The 15,479-nt window shown below is 47.8% G+C and overlaps 1 protein-coding gene across 1 annotated transcript in view; it reads left to right on the top strand.

Annotated features, from left to right (window-relative positions):
* Positions 1 to 2,210: 2,210 nt before the first annotated feature.
* LOC137322643 (F-box/WD repeat-containing protein 7-like) overlaps positions 2,211 to 15,479 on the top strand; it is a 240,248-nt gene continuing 226,979 nt past the window's right edge. The window contains exons 1-2 of the mRNA XM_067985550.1: positions 2,211 to 2,601; positions 5,669 to 5,821. Coding sequence (XP_067841651.1) covers positions 2,491 to 2,601; positions 5,669 to 5,821 — 264 coding nt within the window. The 5' untranslated portion in view covers positions 2,211 to 2,490. The remainder of the gene's footprint in view (positions 2,602 to 5,668; positions 5,822 to 15,479) is intronic.

The raw sequence follows: 15,479 nt of genomic DNA, 5'->3' as shown, positions 1-15,479 counted from the left end.
GACCATGTGCTGGGTGACCGGGCCCTGGGTGACCATGTGCTGGGTGACCGGGCCCTGGGTGACCATGTGCTGGGTGACCGGGCCCCTGGGTGACCATGTGCTGGGTGACCGGGCCCTGGGTGACCATGTGCTGGGTGACCGGGCCCCTGGGTGACCATGTGCTGTATGACCAGGCCCTGGGTGACCATGTGCTGGGTGACCGGGCCCTGGGTGACCATGTGCTGGGTGACCGGGCCCCTGGGTGACCATGTGCTGGGTGACCAGGCCCCTGGGTGACCATGTGTTGAGTGACCGGGCCCCCGGGTGACCAGGCCCTGGGTGACCATGTGCTGGGTGACCGGGCCCCTGGGTGACCATGTGCTGGGTGACCGGGTCCCTGGGTGACTGGGCCCCTGGGTGACCATGTGCTGGGTGACCGGGCCCTGGGTGACCATGTGCTGGGTGACCATGTGCTGTGTGACCAGGCCCCTGGGTGACCATGTGCTGGGTGACCAGGTCCCTGGGTGACTGGGCCCTTGGGTGACCATGTGCTGGGTGACCATGTGCTGTATGACCAGGCCCTGGGTGACCATGTGCTGGGTGACCGGGCCCTGGGTGACCATGTGCTGGGTGACCGGGCCCCATGGGTGACCATGTGCTGGGTGACCGGGCCCCATGGGTGACCATGTGCTGGGTGACCGGGCCCCTGGGTGACCATGTGCTGGGTGACCGGGTCCCTGGGTGACTGGGCCCCTGGGTGACCATGTGCTGGGTGACCGGGCCCCTGGGTGACCATGTGCTGGGTGACCGGGCCCCTGGGTGACCGGGCCCCTGGGTGACCATGTGCTGGGTGACCGGTCCCCTGGGTGACCGGGCCCTGGGTGACCGGGCCCTGGGTGACCATGTGCTGGGTGACCGGCCCCTGGGTGACCATGTGCTGGGTGACCGGGCCCTGGGTGACCATGTGCTGGGTGACCGGGCCCTGGGTGACCATGTGCTGGGTGACCGGGCCCTGGGTGACCATGTGCTGGGTGACCGGGCCCTGGGTGACCATGTGCTGGGTGACCGGGCCCCTCGGTGACCATGTGCTGGGTGACCGGGCCCTGGGTGACCATGTGCTGGGTGACCGGGCCCTGGGTGACCATGTGCTGGGTGACCGGGCCCTGGGTGACCATGTGCTGGGTGACCGGGCCCTGGGTGACCATGTGCTGGGTGACCGGGCCCTGGGTGACCATGTGCTGGGTGACCGGGCCCTGGGTGACCATGTGCTGGGTGACCGGGCCCTGGGTGACCATGTGCTGGGTGACCGGGCCCTGGGTGACCATGTGCTGGGTGACCGGGCCCTGGGTGACCATGTGCTGGGTGACCGGGCCCCTCGGTGACCATGTGCTGGGTGACCGGGCCCTGGGTGACCATGTGCTGGGTGACCGGGCCCTGGGTGACCATGTGCTGGGTGACCGGGCCCTGGGTGACCATGTGCTGGGTGACCGGGCCCTGGGTGACCGGGCCTCTTCTGCCTCGCCCAGATGACCACGTGCTTTGCCACGCTAAAAGTTCCGCCTTTAATTCCACATGGTCCAATGGGCGGGCGGTTCCGTTGATTGATTGAGCTGTGCACCAATGAGGTGAGGTTGGAGGCGGTGACGTTGCCCGCCCCCCCCCCCCCCCCGCTGGTCTCGGGGCCTCTCCCGCCGGCTAATTGCGGCCATTAATGGGGCCGGGCCCACCCTCGCTTACACCGAGAGTAATCGGGGCCCGGGGCCGCCTGCCCGCCCGCTGGGGTTTTACCTCAATGTTTGCTGTTTGAAAGTTTTCGATGAAGTTTTTGTTGAAAAGAAACAAAAACAAATGAAATTAGAGACCGCCCCGTCGTACTGCAGCCAATCCGTGGCGAGGATTTCTGATAGGCGTTTCTTTCCGCCAATGAGAAGGCGGAGAGTGGCTGATGGGTGGGCCCCGCGGAGTGGGCGGTGCTCAATCATTGATGGAAATGCGTTGCAGCCAATGACGGAGAGCGAAATGTCTGAGTGGCATACACTGCGACCAATGGGTAGGGGAGGACGGAATGGGCGGTGCTGGCGTTTATTGGATGAGGTGGATGTTTGGTGGGCGGGGAGCACGTCCAATGGGTGAAGAGATCGGTTTGAAGGGCGTGCACATCGGCCAATGAATGGAGTCGAATTCCTGATTGGCAGCTGCCTCAGCCAATGAACGCTTACAGAATGGGGGCGGGCCGGAGCGCGCGGAGCGGAAGTGGCGGGTTTTCCGTTTGTTTTTCTGCCGGTTTCTGTCGCTTCTTTTTCTCTGGAAACTTTTGGTTGAAAATCCCGAGGGAGCGCGGGGGAGGTGGCGGCCCGACCCGCTCACCCCTCTCCAGCCGCGCCCGCCCGGCTCTAGGCCGCAAAGCCTGCGGTTTTCTCGAGTGGTCCCGCCACGCTTGAACCCCCTTCCCCTCTTGACGTGGGCTGGCTGAGTGAAGAGGGCAAGGCCGAGGCCTCGCGGCCTAGAGCCATGGAGCAGCCCGAGAAAGTAGACGTGAACCGTGCAAGCGCCGAGGAATTGGAGACGGCGCTGTTCGGGATCGGCAGGAAGAGGGCGAGAGCCATCGTGAGGCGGAGAGAGGTGAGAGGGTCGGGGGATCGAGGGCCGGGGAGGGAGGAGAGAGTCTGGGGGCGGAGGGGTATGGGAGCAATGAAGTGGGGGAATGGGGGATGAGGATTAGTTGAGGGGGGCCGAGGGTGCGATAGTGGGTCAGAGCAAGTGAACGTATCCGCGGGTTGATGAGGGTAGTGTAGTGGATGTTGTGTATATGGACTTTCAAAAGGTTCTATTTTGAGGGGGTGAAAGAGCAGAGGGACCTGGGGGGACATATTCACAAATCTTTGAAGGTGGCAGGGCAAGTTGACAAGGTGGTTCGGAAAGTGTAATGGATACTTGGCTTTGTAAATAGGGGCATAGAATACAAAAACAAGGAAGTCATGCTAAACCTTTATAAACCTTTACTCACTACCTGAAAGGGTGATGGAGGCAGAAATCCTCAACTCATGGATGTACATTAGAAGTGCCGAAACCGGCACGGACCCGATAGGCCGAATGGTCTCCTTCTGTGCTGTAACTTTCTATGATAAAACACTGGTTAGGCCTTAGCTGGATTATTATTTATAATTTTGGGTATCACACTTCAGGAAGGTCTTGGACAAAGCAGACCCATCCACCGCCCAAAACATTCACTCCCTTCACACTGGCGCACCATGGCTGCAGTGTGTACCATCCACAGGATGCACTGCAGCAACTCGCCAAGGCTTCTTCAACAGCACCTCCCAAACCCGTGACCTCTACCACCTAGCAGGACAAGAGCAGCAGGTACATGGGAACAACACCACCTGCACGTTCCCCTCCGAGTCACACACCATCCCGACTTGGAAATATATCGCCGTTCCTTCATCGTCACTGGGTCAAAATCCTGGAACTCCCTTCCTAACAGCACTGTGGGAGAACCTTCACCACACGGACTGCAGCGGTTCAAGAAGGCGGCTCACCACCACCTTCTCAAGGGCAATTAGGGATGGGCAATAAACGCAGGCCTCGCCAGCGATGCCCACATCCCATGAACAAATTTTTTTTTAAATAAGGTCTTGGAGAGGGTACCAGGGATGAGGGATTTCAGTTATGTGGAGAGATTAGAGAAGCTGGGATTGTTCTCCTTAGGGCAGAGAAGGTTAAGGGGAGACCTAATCGGTTGGTAACCAGAGGTCATAAATTTACAATAATTGGCAAATGAACTCAAGGGGAAATGAAAAATCTTTTCACATGGAGGGTGGTTATGCCCTGGAACGCATTACCTGAAAGGGTGGTGGAAGCAGATTCCAGAGGAACTTTCAAAAGGCAATTGGACATGTACTTGAAAATGTCTAATCTGCAGGGTTATGGGGGCAAAAGCTGGGGTGTGGGACTAAATTGGACAGCTCTTTTGAAGAGCCAGCACAGGCTGAATGGCTTTCTTCTATGCTGTAAGATTCTATGAAAGAGGATGGGGAAAGAGGGTTGGAACAAATTGTTGACATGAAGAGGGGGGAGGCTGGAGCGGAGTTGGATGATTTGCTTTGGGGGGGGGGGAGGGTGGTGGTGAGGGGTAGGGGGTTGGGGATATGAGGGGGGAGACGAGGGAGATTGATTGGCTGAATGAACAGAGAGGGAGATGGGGACACTGGTCTATTTCGCTACCAATCTGGTGCATGGGAGTTGGCCAGTAGTGTCTAACGTCAACCCCCTGCATTGTACTCGCTCGCTTCAACATTCAACACCAGTGAGTCCTGGATGTGGAAAATGCTTTTGATAGGTTTTTCGGACTGGAGGGAGGTGTACAGTGGTGTTCCCCAGGGGCCGGTGATGAGACCACTGCTTTTCTTGATATATATTAATGACTTGGACTTGGGTGTACAGGGCACAATTTCAAAATTTGCAGATGATACAAAACCTGGAAGTGTAGTGAACATTGAGGAGGATAGTGATAGACTGCAAGAGGATATGGACAGGCTGGTGGAATGGGCGGACACGTAGCAGATGAAATTTAACACAGAAAAATGAGAAGTACAATTCTAAAAGGGAGACAGGAACAGAGAGATCTGGGGGTATATGTGCACAAATCGTTGAAGGTGGCAGGGCAGGTTGAGAAAGCGGATAAAAAAGCATACGGGATCCTGGCCTTTATAAATAGAGGCATAGAGTACAAAAGCAAGGAAGTCATGATGAACCTTTATAAAACACTGGTTCGGCCACAACTGGAGTATTGTGTCCAGTTCTGGGCGCCACACTTCAGGAAAGATGTGAAGGCCTTGGAGAGGGTGCAGAAGAGATTTACTAGAATACTTCTGGGGATGAGGGACTTCAGTTTTGTGAATAGACTGTAGAAACTGGGGTTGTTCTCCTTGGAACAGAGAAGGTTGCGAGGAGATTTGATCGAGGTATTCAAAATCATGAAGGGTCTGGACAGAGTAGATAGAGAGAAACTGTTCCCATTGGCGGAAGGGTCAAGAACCAGAGGACATAGATTTAAGGTGATTGGCAAGAGAACCAAAGGTGACATGAGGAAAAACGTATTTACACAGCGAGTGGCTAGGATGTGGAATGCACTGCCCGAGGGGGTGGAGGAGGCAGATTCTATCATGGCCTTCAAAAGGGAACTGGATAAATACTTGAAAGGAAAAAATTTGCAGGGATAGGATGGGGGAGTGGGACTAGCTCTTGCATAGAGCCGGCACGGACTCAATGGGCTGAATGGCCTCGTTCCGTGCTGTAACCTTTCTATGATTCTTCTACGTGAGGGATGTGGTAAAGGGAGTGGGCTTGGGAGAAACGCTCATCAAATGGATCTCCTATACCCAAGCCCCACTGTAACTGGCTTTGAAATTCTGACCTATTGTCACGGCGGGGTATCATCTCCTTGAGGACTGCAGCGGTTCGAGATGAAAGACCAGCACCACTTTCTCGGCACCTGGGGACAGGTGGCACTTGGCCCCCGTGGCCTGCGTCCTGTGAACAAAGAAACATCTCATCTGTCAATTGCTGTGCGAGATTCTGTTTATCTGCCGGGATGTTACGCTGTATTCTTGTTTTCTGCTGCTCATGTGTTTTACTTTCTGTTATTCTTCCACCCCACCCCCCAATCCACCCAAAATGACCACATTAGGAATTGAAAGGTTTCTCGTCGCTGGATGATCTTCTGCACATCAAAGGCATCACGTGCCATCTTCTGGAAAGGAATTGTGACCTGCTGTTCTGCCGGAACAGCAAGCTGAGCACAGAGACCAGCACGCAGGGCCTGTCCAGCAGCTCTGATAGTGTAAGTCAAACTCTGCGGGCAAGATACAATTGTTGAGGAACATGGGGCTCAGGGTTTCACTTCTCTTTCTATGGGGCGGGGTCTGTAGGGGATGCAGGCCCACACATTAGGGGAAAGAATATTTTAAACAAGAACACCCTTTCTGTTGATGAGATCACGTGTGGAAATATTAAGTCCAGCTGCGGTCAATTTTTACAAAATTGCATAGATGCAGTGGAAATATGGTATCATAGTAAGTAAAGCACAGCAGGAGCCCATTCGGCCCATCGTGCCTGTGCCGGCTCTTTGAAAGAGCTATCCAATTACTCCCACTCCACTGCTCTTTCTCCATAGCCCTGTAAATTTTTTCCCTTCAAGTATTTATCCAATTCCCTTTGGAAAGTTACTATTGAATCTGCTTCCACTGCCCTTTCAGACAGTGCATTCCAGATCAGAGCCATTTGCTGCGATAAAAAAACATTGTTTCTTGTTCTTTTGCCAATTGTCTAAATCTGTGTCCACTGGTTACTGACCCTCTGCCACTGGAAGCAGTTTCTCCATATTTACCCTATCAAAACTGTTCATGATTTTGAACACCTCTATCAAATCTCTTCTTAATCCTTTCTGCTTTAAGGAGAACAACCCCAGTCCCTCCACATAACTGAAGTCCCTCATCCCTGATACCATTCTAGTAAATCTCTTCTGCACCTTCTCTAAGGCCTTGACATCCTTCCTAAAGTTTGGTGGCCAGAGTTGGCCACAATACTCCAGCTGAGGCCTAACCAGTGATTTATAAAGATTTAACATAACTTTCTTGCTTTTCTACTCTGCCTCTATTAATAAAGCCCAGGATCCCATTTGCTTTTTAACAGCCATCTCAATTTGTCCTACCACCTTCAAAGATTTGTGTATGTGCACCCCCAGGTCTTTTTGTTCCTGCACCCCCTTCAAAATTGTCTCATTTAATTTATATTGCTTCTCATTCTTCCTACCAAAATGCATCACTTCACACTTCCTGACATAAAATTTTGTCTGCCCATTTCACCAGTCTGTTACTATCCTCCACATTGTTTACTACATTTCTGAATTTTGTGTCATCTGTAAATTTTGAAATTATACCCTCTATACTCAAGTCCAGGTCATTAATATATGTCAAAAAGAGCAGTGATCCTAATACTGACCCCTGGGGAGCGCCACCATTTATGTCCCTCCAGTCTGAAAAACAACCGTTCACCACTACTCTCTGCTTTCTGTCCCTTGGACAATTTTGTATCCACGCTGCCACTGTCCCTTTAATCCCATGGGCTTTAATTTCGCTAACGTCTATTATGTGGTACTTTGTCAAATGCCTTTTGACAGTCCATATACACATCAACACTCTCTGTTACTTCATCAAAGAACTCAATCAAGTTAGTTAAACATGATTTTCCTTTCACAGACCTGTGCTGACTTTCATTTATCAGCCCATACTTTTCCAAGTGACGATTAATTTTGTCCCAGATTATTGTCTCCAAGTTCCCCCACTATTGTTAGGCTGACTGGCCTGTGATTGCCAGGTTTATCCCTCTTCCCCCTTTTTTTGAACAGGGGTGTAACATTTGCAGTCCTCTGGCATCATCCCCATATCTATTCCCAGTTCAGATCTGTGTGAGGCCAGGAAATATAAATCTCTCTTTTTAAAAAAAAAAATCCGAATAAGCAAAGAACAGGTGGGTGAAATAAATATATTTTAGTAGATCTTCCATGTTACTCACACTGTCTGATTTGTAAGAACGAGAAGGGAATGTGTTCTGCTTTATCTCAAGGGGATTGGAATACAAAAGTGAAGAAGTGATGCTTCAGCTGTACAGAGCTCTAGTCAGACCCCATATGGAGATACTGCGTTCGGTCCTGGGCACCGCACCTCGGGAAGGACATGTTGGCCTTGGTGGGGGTACAGCACAGATTCACCAGAATGATACTGGGTTAAATTATAAGGACAGGTTGCATAGACTAGGCTTGTATTCCGTTAAATATAGAATGTTGAGGGCTGATCTAATTGAGGTCTTTAAAAATGATAGCGATTTGATAAGGTCGATAGAGAGAAACTATTTCTTCTAGTGGTGAAAAAGGGGGCACATTCTTAAAATTAGAGCCAGGTCGTTCAGGGGTGATGTTAGGAAGCCCTTTTTCACACGGTAGTGGAAATCGGGAACTCTCTCCCCCAAAAAGGCTGTGGGTGTTGGGTCAATTAAAATTTTCAAGACTGAGCACGCTAGATTTTTGTTGGGTTTGGGTATCAAGGCATATGGAGCAAATGTGGGTAAATGGAGTTGAGATACAGATCAGCCATGATCTAATTAGATGGTGGAACAGGCTTGAGGGGCTGACTGACCTCCTGTTCTTATGCTGATAACATGACGCTCTGCTCCTTTAAGGTCACAAAGTCTGATTGCTGTGAAGTGAATATGATGTGATAAATCAGAGTTTAATTGCTCTTTGGCGAGGAATCTGCAAGTTAGAAAGTTGTTGCAAATTTCAGGCTGCAAATGAGAAAGCAGGCTGAAGTGCCTGGCTTTTTTTAACGGGTGATTTGCTGTGGTCAGTCAGAGGTGCAGAAATTCTGACTCTTATTTTGTGCAGCTGGGGGAATTCTGCTATGTTGTGAATGGTTGATTTTCTTTCTTTATTTTCATGCTTTTTGTGCTGTAAGGAGAATTTTGCATATAGATGTGAAAACCCATTAGTATTAGGGCTTGTAACGCACAAGATTGCTGATTTGTGGGTGATGTGGCTGTGGAACAGTTCTAGGAGCTGCGAGAATGCCAAGTGCTAATAACATGCAATTTTTCTGTCTAACCTTATTTACATAATGATTCACAATTGTAGGGCAAACTGTTGGTTCTCGCCATGACACTCCTGGTGGGAGATGAAAATTGTGTGTTAGTCAAATTTAAAGGGATGGGGACAATTAAAGGGGAGAGTTGACGGGAGCGAGCAAAGATTTAGAAAACTTGTGGAGAGCATTAATTGTCATCTCAACCCATCAGCGACCTTTGCCAAGGCAGAAGGAGCAAAGGATTAAGTGGCAGGCTAGGATAAAGGGAAAATGGTCCGTGGGTGCAGGTATGAGTCTGCAGACATGGTGGTACAGCCCAGCACTTGGCCTTTTCATTTGACAGCTGTTGCGTTTGATGCTTGTTTGAAGAGTTTTCCTCTGTGCCACCCCACAGGTCAGTACTCGAAAGAAGGGGCAGCTAAGTTTCAGGTCACAGCTGACTGTTACTGCCCCTGAACATGTACAAGCTCTATGCTGCATGGTATCTATTGGTGTCCTTACAATGGTAACAAAACAAAAAATCAACAATGCAAAAGCTTGATTTGCCTAATATATATAGTTCTGAACATAATGAAATATTCACAGCAAAGTAATGAGAGAAAGACTTGCATTTCTACAGCGTCTTTCAGGACATCCCAAAGCGCTTTACAGCCAATTAAGTACTTATTGAAGTGTGGTCGCTGTTGTAATGTAGGAAATGCGGCAGCCAATTTGAGCACAGCAAGATCCCACAAACAGCAATGTGATAATGACCAGATAACTGTTTGTGATGTTTGTTAAGGAATAAATTTTGGCCAAGACACCGGGGAGAACTCCCCTGCTCTTCTTCAACAACAACACTGTGACCCCTCGTTCTAGACCCCCCAGCCATGGGAAACATCCTGCATCCAGTCTGTCTAACTCTCAGAATTTTATATGTTTCAATGAGATTCCCTCTCATTCTTCTAAACTCGAGTGAATACAGGCCAAGTCGACCCAATCTCTCCTCATACAACAGTCCTGCCATTCCCAGTCTGGTGAACCTTCGCTGCACTCCCTCTATGGCAAGTATATCCTTTCTTAGGTAAGGAGACCAAAACTGCACACAATACACCAGGTGTGGTCTCACCAAGGCCCTGTATAACTGCAGTAAGACATCCTTGCTCCTGTAATCAAATCCTGTTGCAATGAAGGCCAACATACCATTTGCCTTCCTAACTGCTTGCTGCACCTGCATGTTTGCTTTCAGTGACTGGTGTACAAGGACACTCAGGTCCCTTTGCACATCAACATTCCCCAATCTATCACCATTTAAATAATACTCTGCCTTTCTGTTTTTCCTTCCGAAGTGGATAACTTCACATTTATCCACATTATCCACACTGCATCTGCCATGTATTTGCCCACTCAACTTGTCTAAATCGCCATGCAGCCTCTCCTCACAACTCATGATCCCACTTAGTTTTGTGTCGTCAGTAAACTTGGAAATATTACATTTGGTTCCCTCATCCATATCATTGATATATATTGTGAATAGCTGGGGCCCAAGCACTGATCCCTGCGGTACCCCACTAGTCACCGCCTGCCACCCCAAAAAATACCCATTTATTCCTACTCTCTCTTTCCTGTCTGTTAACCAATTTTTAATCCATGCCAGTATATTCCACCCCCCCCCCACCCAATCCCATGTGCTTTAATTTTGCACACTAACCTCTTATGTGAGACTTTCTGAAAGGCCTTCTGAAAATCCAAATAAACCACATCCTGGCTCTCCCTCATCTATTCTACCAGTTACACCCTTAAAAAAAAAAACTCCAGGAGGTTTGTCAAACATGATTTCCCTTTCATAAATCCATGTTGACTTTGTCTAATCCTGTTGGTATTTTCTAAATGTCCTGTTATCACATCCTTTATAATAGACTCTAGCGTTTTCCCCACTACTGATGTTAGGCTAACTGGTCTGTAGTTCCTTTTTTAAATAGTGGGGTTATGTTTGCCACCCTCCAATCTGCAGGAACTGTTCCATAATCTATCGAATTTTGGAAGATGACAACCAATGTATCCACTATTTCCATGGCTACCTCTTTTAGTACTCTGGGATGCAGATTATCAGGGCCTAGGGATTTATCGGCTTTCAGTCCCATTAATTTCTCCAGCACTTTTTTTTACTAATTTCCTTTCTAGTACCTCTATCAATTTTTAGCCATCCAGTATCTCAACTATATATTCCTTTACTGAAACTCTGGCAGCATCTTCTTGGTAAAGACAGATGCAAAATACTCATTTAGTGCCTCGGCCATCCCCAAACATAGACTGCTGTTGCGTTCAAGTGTATATTCTTCCTTCAGTAGTGGTGAGAGAAACAATACAAGGGTATAACCCACCTGATCTCGTCCTCACCATTCTACCTGTCCCAGATGCATCTGTCTGACAGTATTGGTAGCAGTGACCACTGCACAGTCGTTGTCTTCACACTGAGGACACCCATCATCGTGTCTTGTGGCATTACCACCATGCTAAGAGGGATGGATTAAGAACAGATCTGGCAGCTCAAAACTGGGCATCCGTGAGGCGCTGTGGGCCATCAGCAGCAGTAGAATTATATTCCACCACAATTTGAAACCTCATGGCCCAGCAACACCTTCAACACCATCGAGTCAGGCGACTAGCCCTGGCTCAATGAGGAATGTGGAAGAACATAGCAGGAGCAGCACCAGGCCAACCTTGGCATGATGTGCCAACCTGGTAAAGCTTTAACACACAACTTATTTGGCTGTGAAGCGATTTGGGGTTTCCTGAGGTCAGGAAAGGTGTTATATAAATGTAAGTCTTTATTTCTTTTACATGCATGCTAAACAGCGGAAGCAACATGCTATACATAGAGCTACGTGAGTCCGCAATCAATGGATCAGGTCAAAGCTCTGCAGTCCTGCTACACCCAGTCGATGATTGGTGATGGACAATTAAGCAACAAATTGCAGTAGGCTCCTTGGACATCCTGTCCTCTATGCTAGAGCCCAGCTCTTGAGTGCAAAACACAAGGCTGAAACGTTTGCAACCAGAACTGCCGAGTGGATGATCCTTCTTGGTCTCCTGAGGTCCCACCATTGCGGATGCCAGTCTTGAACCAATTCGATTCACTCTAGGTGAAATCAGGAAACGACTGAGTGCATTGGACACAGCGAAGGCTACGGGTCCTGCCAACATCCTCGTTTATTTATATTTGTTATCTCAGAACTGAAAAGAAAACTCAGCGATTGATTAATATAAATAGTGACAAATTCTGCAAGAATTGTACCAGCGCTGAAGTTTGCAGGGTGGTTCTGAATAAAAGTCCTGAATTTAGACCAGTATATTGAAGGAAAACTGATAACATTAAGCACTAGTTGCATATATAATAAAGAAGGAAGGAGGGAATTAGTTCAATCTTGAGTTTTAAGTATTTCTTGGCTTGCTCCAGAAAAATCTATGTTCTTAGTTGGATAGCATGTAGAGATTTATCTATTTACATAAGTATGGTATTTAAAAGAAACAAATTTATTTGTATATATGAGTAAGGGAAATACCAATCAAAAACTTAGTTCATTGTGCCTCTTACCAAATCCTTTCACTTATGATGTGTATTACTTCCCACTCTTTTCCCCCCCCCCCCCCCCCCCCCAGCCCAACAAACTTCCATACCTCAGCAACCCTGATGAGAGTAATGTGAGACTCACCATAAGCAACGTCATGGGAGTCCTACTAATCCATGTATTATAAAAACTGTATGCCTATCATGCATTTCCTGACCATAATACTTAAGGTTTCATAGTTAGTTTTCAAAGAAAAGTATGAAAGAAAGTTTCCCATTTTACAGCACCTTTCATAACCTCAGGGCGTCCCAAAGCACTTTACAGCCAGTGAAGTACTTTTTGAAGTGTAGTCACTGTTGTAATGTAGGAAATGCGGCAGCCAATTTGCGCACAGCAAGATCCCACAAACAACAACGTCATAATGACCCGATAATCTGTTTTCATGTTGTTGGTTGAGGGATAAATATTAGCCAGAACACCGGGGAGAACTCCCCTGCTCTTCTTTGAATAGTGCCATGGGATCTTTTACATCCACCTGAGAGGGCAGGTGGGACTTCGGTTTAATGTCGTGTCGGAAAGACTGCACCTCTGACAGTGCAGCGCTCCCTCAGCACTGTACTGGGAGTGTCAGCCTGGATAATCTGCTCAAGTCTCTGTTATCATAGTATGTTACAGCACAGAAGGAGACCATTTGGCCCATCGTGCCTGTGCCGGCTCTTTGATTGAGCTATTCAATTACTCCCACTCCCCTGCTCATTCCCCATAGACCTGTAATTTTTTTCCCTTCAAATATTTATCTAATTCCCTTTTGGAAGTTACTGTTGAATCTGTTTCCAACAGCCTTTCAGGCAGTGAATTCCAGATCATAACTCGCTGTGTTTAAAAAATAAAGTTTCCTCATCATAGAATCATAGAAATTTATGGCACAGAAGGAAGCCATTCAGCACGTGGTGTCTGTGCTGGCCGAAACCGAAATAGACAGTTTCCTAGAAGTAAAGGGAATTAGGGGTTACGGGGAGCGGGCAGGAAATTGGACATGAATTTAAATTTGAGGTTAGGATCAGATCAGCCATGATCTTATTGAATGGCGGAGCAGGCTCGAGGGGCCGATTGGCCTACTCCTGCTCCTATTTCTTATGTTCTTATGTTTTTATCCAGTTTAATTCCACTTTCTAGATCTTGGTCCGTAGCCTTGTAGGTTATGGCACTTCAAGTGCTCATCCAAGTACTTTTTAAAATGTGATGAGGGTTTCTGCCTCTACCACCCTCTTAGGCAGTGAGTTCCAGACCCCCACCACCCTCTGGATGAAAAAAAATTCTCCTCAACTCCTCTCCAATCCTTCTACCAATCACTTCAAATCTAAGCCCCCTGGTTATTGACCTCTGCTAAGGGAAATAGGTCCTTCCTATCCACTCTATCTGGGCTCCTCATAATTTTATACACCTCAATTAAATAACCCCTCAGCCTCCTCTGTTCCAAAGAAAACAACCCCAGCCTATCCAATCTTTCCTCATTGCTAAAATTCTCCAGTCCTGGCAACATCCTCGTAAATCTCCTCTGCACCCTCTCTAGTGCAATTACATCCTTCCTGTAATGTGGTGACCAGAACTGTACACAGTACTCAAGCTGTGGCCTAACCAGTGTTTTATACAGTTCTAGTATAACCTCCCTGCTCTTATATTCTATGCCTCGGCTAATAAAGGAAAGTATCCCGTATGCCTTTTAAACCACCTTATCTACCTGTCCTGCTCCCTTCAGGGATCTGTGGACATGCACTCCAAAGTCCCTCACTTCCTCTACACCTCTCAGTATCCTCCCATTTATTGTGTATTTCCTTGCCTTGTTTGCCCTCCCCAAATGCATTACCTCACACTTCTCTGGACTGAATTCCATTTGCCACTTTTCTGCCCAGAGTGGGACTTGAACCCACGACCTTCTAACTCCAAGGCAAGAGTGCTGCCCACTGAGCCACGGCTGACAAATAATGTAAAATACTCTCCAGGAACACCAAATACTAGAGACAGAATATCTGCAGCTTCTTAAATGATATCTGTACGAACCCAGTGTTTACTTAACAGCAATTAGACACTGTCGCTTTAATGGGTAATGCTCCACCTTTGCAGAATACTGCACTGCTTGATGTAACACTTGTTCTTATGCAACAGTGCGCAGTCTAATTCACCACGAGCAATACAACATGCGATTTGCTTGTCGTACATTAAAACGGTACACTGCTGAGTTTAGAAGTCACATTCAGTGTTTCATTTGTTACAGATGTGAAACAATCTTAAAACAATATGTATTTCCGAGCTGCAGCCTGAAATGGATCTAATCTCTGACCTCGGGCTGTGTTTACTTACAACAGTTAGACTTTGTGACCTCAAATGGATGGGCAACTTAACCTCTTCCACTTCTGCAACAGAGCAGTGGATTGTGCATGAAATCGTGCTGTGCTTCAGTCATTATAAAACGGCTGTGGCCAGCGGAGCACGAGAGCTTGTAGTCACATCTTTACAAATCTTTAAGCAACATTCAAGTTGTTTTTTTTGTCATTGCTGATTTCAAGCTTCACGTTTTTTTTTCCCAATCAAAATTTGGGAGAATCTCGGGGTGGGGGGGAATTGAACCCCAAAAATCCTGGGTAATTTCAGAGAAAGTTAGGTTTTTATTTGTAGCATTGCTAAACAAGCAAAGGACTTTAAGTAAAATGATAGCCCGCAGTTATTTAAACACTTCACGGGCTCCACGTTTATGAGCCTCCGTGGCCTCTATCGAGGCTGAAAGTTGGAGATAAGTGATTTTAATATCATAACACAACACAGAAGGAGGCCGTTAGCCTGTGCCACTTTGAAAGAGCTGTCCAATTAGTCCCACTCCCCTGCTCTTTCCCTGTAGCCCTGTAAATGTTTCCCCTTCAAGTATTTATCCAATTCCCTTTTGAAAGTTATTATTGAATCTGCTTCCAACGCACTCACGGGCAGTGCATTCCAGATCAGAACAACTCGCTGCGTTTTAAAAAGAAAAGTTTCCTCGTGTTGCCTCTGGTTCTTTCACCGATCATCTTAAATCCGTGTCCTCTGGTTACCGACCCTTCTGCCACTGGAAACAGTTTCTCCTTATTTAGTCTCTCTCAACCGTTCATGATTTTGAACACCTCTATTAAATCTCTCCTTAACTGTCTCTGCTCTAAAGAGAACCATCTCAGCTTCAAAATCATGAAGGGTCTGGACAGAGAGAGAAACTGTTCCCATTGACAGAAGGGTCAAGAACCAGAGGACATAGATTTAAGGTGATTGCCGAAACAACCAA

The sequence above is a fragment of the Heptranchias perlo genome, chromosome 6 (genome assembly GCF_035084215.1).
Source record: "Heptranchias perlo isolate sHepPer1 chromosome 6, sHepPer1.hap1, whole genome shotgun sequence".
Taxonomy (NCBI): domain Eukaryota; kingdom Metazoa; phylum Chordata; class Chondrichthyes; order Hexanchiformes; family Hexanchidae; genus Heptranchias; species Heptranchias perlo.
This window is presented reverse-complemented; position numbering and strand designations above follow the sequence as displayed.